Raw genomic sequence first — 7,255 nt, 5'->3', positions numbered from 1 at the left:
TTCTGTGATTCTGTGATTCTGTGATTTGTTCAGCAGTATTTGCCAGATAGCATTAAATTAGGTGAAAACATAGTTAAATTCGAATTTTAGAAAATGCCAAATTAAAGAACAGTGTACAGACAATGACTGGGTAAGGGATGCATTCTTTTCCTCCTGTCTGATTCCAGCATCTTTGGACTTAGAGGTTTGTGTTTTTCCCCTGAATTTAGACAAATAGGTACCCTAAAAATGTGAAGTCTCGTAGACTTCACTAGTCGTAGGAAAACCGTTGTGTCGTTTTTCTTAATAGGGTAGAGTTTCTCATTATGCACGTTTCAGAAGACTCCATGGGTTTACTATGCTACAGCTCCCTCAAGTGGTAAAATGATTTCCCATTTGGAATTGCAGCTTGGTTTCTGTGAAACACTTTGTCTTTAGAAAGTTTTGAGGCTTCCCCCAACTTCCTCTTTGTTCTATCTTTTTTCTTCCTCCCCCCCCTCCTCAGATGTTGATACATTGTGAACAGCTGCTTAGGACTGTGGGATTATCGGAGAACGAGAGCTGTGGGTTAAAGGGTTATGATCGTAATCTTCATTCTGCAGCTGACCTACTGAACCAGCTCAGGCAGGGCATTTCACCCTGTAAGCCACACTACTGTCGTCTGAGAATTAGAGAGAATGATAAATATTCATAGACTACCTAGGATATTTTTAACGCCTGCTTCTCAATTCTTTTAAAAAATAACTCTCATTTCAGTCAATATTTTTGCTTCCCCGATGCAGCAGAAAACTCCCTTGTCAGTGGGCAGCCAGAGATCGGGCAGCTGTCTCCAGTGTCACAGACTTCCACTGTTCTTTCTACAAAGTTGCAAAATAAAGTGTACACATACCTGGAGGTTTTGCCGTCATTCCACAAAACACCAAAATCCTGATTTATAGCAGAAACATTGGAGTTCAGGGAGCAGGATTCTGAGCAGGGAAGAACTCAGGCTTGTTATAGTTAGGTTCCCAGTGAATGTTGGCTAGAAAATACACTCCAGTATTACCACTCCATCAGTAATTTCTTGTCTCTCTCTATAAGAACATGAAAACCACATTTTCTGGAGTTACCTGATGGAATGGTGTTGTGCCTTGTTTAGAGAAGCAGAAGAGTTGTGCGACAACCACACTGAATATGAAATGCTACACGGGATTCCCAGTGTTAAAGAACTCTGCCTCATCCACTGAAGGAAGCCAGCAGTAATAAAATGAACCATTTCATAATCTTAGATGTTCTTTGTAAGTTCAGAAACTTATCATCCTGTAAAATAATGATCTCTGTCAACCTGGGTGATAAATCCAGCCCTTGCTTGATTTATAGGGCAACAGATGCACAAACAATGACTTACTTATTTTCTTGCCACACTGCCTTTTAATTTGGAAACTGATCTGAAATTTATAATTTAATAGTCAGCATAGTATTTCAGATATATGTATTGCTTTTCATCTTGAAAAAGGGTCTTAAAATCCTTTACAAACTAGGTGCATGTAACAAAGCTAGTGCCATTCCAAGAATGCTTTCCCCACTGAAACTTCTCTATTGTCACTGATAAAGGTATCACAGAATCACAGAATGTCAGGGGTTGGAAGGGACCTCGAAAGATTGTTTGGTCTAAGCCCCCTGCCAGAGCAGATCCACCCAGAGTAGATCACACAGGAACACGTCCAGGCGGGTTTTGAAAGTCTCCAGAGAAGGAGACTCCACAACCTCCCTGGGCAGCCTGTGCCAGGGCTCTGTCACCCTCACAGTAAAGAAGTTTCTCCTCGTGTTGAGGTTGAACCTCCTGTTTTCCAGGTTGTGACCGTAATGAGCAAAGCACGTTGTGCATAGTAATCCCTTTGTGCTTCCATAGTCCTATATACCAAGTAGTGGAGAATTCATTAAGTCAACCTGCATTTGGATAAGTATGTTCAATGGTATGTGTAGCCTAATAGAATATATTCATAAACAGGCACAAGAACTGAAGAAAATTCGATTTGGAGTAGAGTATTTTGAAAGGATCAAAACTGATTTTAAGGCAGTCGTACTGGTTGAAGGTGTAACTGTGTCACCAACTCTGGCCTAAATTGCTTGAAAAACAGTAAATCAGCAGATCATAATTTTCTAGTGTCAGCTACTTATTGTTCAGGAGAAAGGAGACTGTCCTGCTGGAGTGGTGAATGCCCTACATGAGGAAACATCTCTTTCCACTCTCACAGCCTCTGCATGTTCCTGCAGCTGAACACGTGAGTGGGTGGAACTATACCTACTTGTCCCTATGGTGATGCATAGAGTTCAATTTAAGTATTTGAAAAATGTATCATTTTTCTCCGATTGTCCCACTTCTAGAGTAGTAAATTGTTTTCTGTAATAGGCACTATAAACATTTCGTGGGTCTTCAAAACGTCAGACAAGAATGAGCTATTTAAATACAAGCTAAGTGTATGCAGGGGGCATTCACTGTGGAGGTCAGGTTGGTCTGTGGTTCAGGATTACAGGAACAGATGAAGATTTATGTTCGCTCTGTCCTGTCCTTTGGTGGAGCTCTGAGGCCTTACCTAAAGTTTGAACCTAGGTCTCTCACACAGAAAACAAGTTAGCTGGGCTGATGGTCACAGAAAGCAACAGAGCGTGCAGATTACCCAGCTGTGTCACTTGTTCCTCCTCTCCCTCCATTCTCAGGAGACTTCAGGGAAACAGTGATGGCACAAGAAATCTGCTGACAAGTTCCTTCACATACAGACACCTGTAGCGTTGCATCAGTGCGTAGAGGAGAATCAGGATGTATGCAACTTTGGTTTTGTGTACAAGTTTAGAAGACTAACTCCTAAGAAAAAGGGAACTCGGCACTCCTAACACACTGCTTCATTCTGCATTCTACGTTTAATTCTCCTTTTCAGAGAACAGGAGAATAATGTTAGTGGTACTAACATTTTTTTGTGTGTGTAAATTTGCACATAGCGATATGCACTGAGCATTTTTTGGTCAAAGGGGATGATAAAAAGGAATCAGAAAGGAAAGCTTAGGCAGGCCATTAGTCTTTGCATCCTGAAACCCCCTTTTTCTTTTCATTTAACACAACAGAATACATGGCATCATGCTTCAATAATGCTGCAGCTGGAAGAAAAGAGGTACTTTTTAGGATATAGAGGACCGTGTCTTTAACTTTTAAGAATTTCCAAAAGTAACAATTAGGAGTTTACAGAAGTCACTGTTTTTGAACAGCCCTGCCTTAATAATCAAACTGATAGGCTTCCAGAGCTAGCAAGGGAAAAGGCAGTGATCGGGACCTCAGTTAAAAGTTTCACTTGCTTCTCCATTAGCAGCTGTAAAGAAAAGCTTTTGGAAGAGATGTAACGTGATCTCTTGCGTAGCAAGTCAGAGGTTGAGGGTCAGGTAGGAGCCAGAGTGGCGTTTTGGGCTTAACATCCACTGAGATATGTCATGCTTACTGAAGAGTAGCCCCAAACTTTCCCTTTGCAGCTTTCAAGAAAATGTGTTCAGCTACCTGCTGTTCAATAATTGAAGAAATGCCGAATATCAAGTTATGGTGACATATAAAAATTCCTCAAAAACTCTGACATCTCCACCAGGTGTCTGAAAAAGACATTTGGGTCAGTGTGGGTTTGTTTCTTTTGTTGGATACCATGTCCTCATTAGCTGTTTAATTTTATTCTTTTCAAGTAGCAAGAGCTTGAGGAAAAAGTCTGAAAAAAAAAAAATTCACAGGCACCTCAGCTGTCTGCTGTAGAAGTTAATATTAACTAAAACAATGAGTGTGCAAGTTCTCTTAAGCCTTCTAACTTTGGACGTTTTATGAGTCATTCTTAATGCATGTATCTAGTTTTGGCTTGTATCAATGATTCTCAGTTACACAGGCTACAACATACACATGACAGTAGCAAAACCAAACAAGTATGTGGAAACACATAGCTGTGCTACACATGGCTTCCTGGTCCAAATTAGTCTTGTAATACCAAAACCTGTATATTTTATTTTAATTAAAGGGTTTGTTATGAGAAACCCAATTGCAAACTTGCAGATTGTATTAAAAGCAAAACCAAAGATAGCCAAACACCTTAGCATTTATTATAAAGATGTGTGAAAAAATCTTGGTAAGTTAGGGTATAGTTACAGGAATGAGTGATTTAAACAAACAAACAAACAAAACACCAACCAAACACACAATCCCCAAAAACCAGCAATCAAAAAAGTGCCTTACAATGTGGAGTTTTTTGACTCGCTTTGATTTTTCTATTATTCAGTATCATTGCAATGTGTACTGAGTTCATTTGTAGTCAGATGGTTTAAAACTGTGAAAAACTGAAAAAAACTTTTAAATACAGGTTCCTCAAAGTCAAGACATAAGTCAGTTTTTCTGAGGAGGGTTATTTTGCACATGCATTTTGAAAAGTTTACAAGCAGTGATCTCCCTGGGTGTGGAGTCTTGCAGTAAACTTCCCTGGCATTGCAACTTTCAGATTAAAGTAGTACAGTGTTTACTTACAAATCTGCTTCTGAAGATTATTGGGAAGCTATTACAGAACGTATTCAGCAGTGTGAGATCATTATGTATTAAAATACCTGTTACAGCAGAAGGACTCAGATCTGGTTTTTAATAGACTTTAAATTTCTGTAGTAGAAAAACAAGCTGATTTTCCAAAACCTGCATTCTTATTAAATTCAATTTGTTGATACCGATACTGTAAAAACCCCACTAGTATTTTTATTGTTTCTCTGTATGTGTGAAGAGGGGGAGACGCATTGCCTATAAAGCCTCCTCTTGATTTGTTGGAAAGCGTGTCTAGATTTTAAACCTCAGTGGGCTTCCGTGAAAAACGCTGGACTTGAGAACTTGTTCGTTCCTGGTCGTCCAGAGGTACCAGAGTCCACTGATGCGCGAACATTGCAAAGTCTGCTGGTGCTCTCATACAGCAGAGGGCTTGTACTGTCACCCTACTCCTTGGAGTAGTTGAGCATCTTGCTCTGAACTTCTGTTGTGTGCATGTGTAGAAAAACAAGTACGGCAAACATTTGTTATGCTAGCAGTGTCTTTGTTAGTGTGGTTTGGGGCACGACACTGTGCTTTTGCTGACAAATTAGTGTCATAACGTACTTCTTAGATCATTCCCCCTATCCCAGCAGAAGTCCCTGTGGGCTCTCCTTTCCACCAGTATTTTCCTTGTATGAGTTAGACTAATGTGCCCATTTGCATTTTTTCAGGACCCAGGCTCCTCTACATTTTGCATTTCCTCCACTAACTCTGCTGTACACCATTTCAAGAAAAAAGCTGGCAAGACCAGTGATGTATGCAAATAAAAGTGTAAAATAACATAAAATAGAAAAAAGCCTTGTGAGAATATAGATAAAAATAAGTAATGTCTTGACTGCAATACATATGATAAACATTTTTTCCTTTACAGGTTTAAAAATGCCTGACCAGAAAGATATTGTACACAGAGCCCACTGTATTGAAAAACTACTCTCTGAGAACAATTTCCAAGATATTGAAGATCATCTTAAAGAACTTGAAGATGTTGATATGACTGTAGAATATCTTCAGGGGACAGAAGTTACCAAGGCTGTATACAGAGTACTCAAGAACTGCCCTTCCCTAGAGTTGAAAAAGAAAGCAAAGCGGTTGTTATCAAGGTGGAAGGCACTTTACAAGAATGACTGTGTTCAGTCAGTGCAAGTTAAAAAGTCAGTTCCTCTGTATGTGAAAGAGGAAACTGAACATCTTGACGTGATTCCTAGAGAGGAGTTGCTGTCCGACAGACCAGGGCAGCAGGATGCATTAGATGCTACTAATTTTAAAATTTTGGTTCCATCGCAACCTGTTAGAAATGTGGTATGTAATGACACAGAAGGCAGCACTAATCTGCTTTCTTCTTTTGAGGAGCAAAACACTGATAATGAAGATTCTAAGCCTCTTGTTAATGAAGCAAGTCTGCAGCAGGATCCGATGAGAGCTCTGAGGCATAAATGCACGGATCTTCTTCATGAAGCTTTGACTGGTTCTGCCAAAGATGAAGAAACGGATAGATGGCTGGAGCTAGCTAAAGAAATCGAAGGGCATGTTTTTGCTCTGCATGCTAAAAGTCACAAAAAGTACAAAAATTGCATCAGAAGCAAAATCTCTAACTTGAAGAACCCTAAAAGTTGCCACTTAAAGCATAACCTTTTTTCAGGGACATTGAGTCCAAAGGCTTTTGCTGAAATGACGGTGATGGAAATGGCCAGCGATGAACTGAAACAGCTCAGGGCTCTGTACACAGAGTCATCTGTGCAGGAACATCAGCTTCCACAAGCTATTAATGGCACGCAGACAAACAAAATAAAATGTAGGCGCTGTGAAGAATTTGATTGCACTGTCACTATGATCGCCAGAGGAACTCTCTTTCTTCCAGGTTGGGTGCGAAACACAAATCCAGACGAACAAATGTTGACTTATGTTATTTGTAATAAATGTGGAGAACAGTGGTATCACAGCAGATGGATTTGTTTGTAACACTTTACTAAGTGGTTACTTAGAAGCTTAAATACAAGAAGGTATCTCTGCTGAAACTATATAATGTAAAATCTTGTGTGAATATTATGTAGACACTGCCACTAAAAAGTGCAAAATTAGTTTTAAAAAATTGCAAAGTTATTTTTGAAGCTTACTGGAATAAATCTATGTGAGTTTTTAAGTCATGTCAATGTCTGTGGTTTTTAAGTCATGTCAATATGTAAAGAAATAGAAGAAAAAAGGGAAAATGTTACAGTTGTGTCTGAGCAAGGAATATTCATGAGTAAATTCATTAAAAATCGTACAAGTGCTGCATTTTTGTTAACCTGAGGTACTGAGGACTTGGAATTAGTATTATCTTTGGCAGGAGTTCTTTCATAGAAACATAGGTTTCATTTACAGTAAATGAACTATTTCCAAAGCTGCAGTTTACATACTTCTGTGCATTGCAGAATGTTCAGCATGGATTCCCTCCTTAATTAAATCACTTTTTGCATGTTAAATGTTAGATTATTGAGTGGCTTTGAGAAGCAATGTCTAACAGGAAGAAAGAAATGAAAAATAGAGTGTAAAGGGGAAGAAGGCATCTAGAAAATTAAAGCAAAAATAAAATTCTGCTTTAGGTTTTTATAGCTGTTGGGAGGAAAATAGGAGTTGTGACAATCTATTAGTTTGCAGTTCAGATTTGCAGTAAGAGGATGTGTCCTGCAACTGTTAGAAATTAATGCAGGATCAGACAATGGTTTA

General features: G+C 39.1%; 1 protein-coding gene across 1 annotated transcript; it reads left to right on the top strand.

The window, feature by feature from the left end:
- The first annotated feature begins 5,428 nt into the window (after positions 1–5,428).
- Positions 5,429–6,645, top strand: TCEANC (transcription elongation factor A (SII) N-terminal and central domain containing). The gene has a single exon (XM_009876599.1). It carries the CDS (start codon positions 5,429–5,431, stop codon positions 6,506–6,508), a length of 1,080 nt encoding a protein of 359 aa, XP_009874901.1. The 3' UTR covers positions 6,509–6,645.
- The last annotated feature ends 610 nt before the right edge of the window (positions 6,646–7,255 follow it).

This window comes from Apaloderma vittatum, unplaced genomic scaffold (genome assembly GCF_000703405.1).
Source record: "Apaloderma vittatum isolate BGI_N311 unplaced genomic scaffold, ASM70340v1 scaffold29, whole genome shotgun sequence".
NCBI classification, from domain to species: Eukaryota; Metazoa; Chordata; class Aves; order Trogoniformes; family Trogonidae; genus Apaloderma; species Apaloderma vittatum.
The sequence above is the reverse complement of the archived record's forward strand: the minus strand, read 5'-3'. Positions and strand labels throughout refer to the sequence as shown.

Excerpts from the sequence above, each read along its gene's own strand:
- TCEANC (XM_009876599.1), top strand. The coding sequence starts at position 5,429 with ATGCCTGACCAGAAAGATATTGTACACAGAGCCCACTGTATTGAAAAA.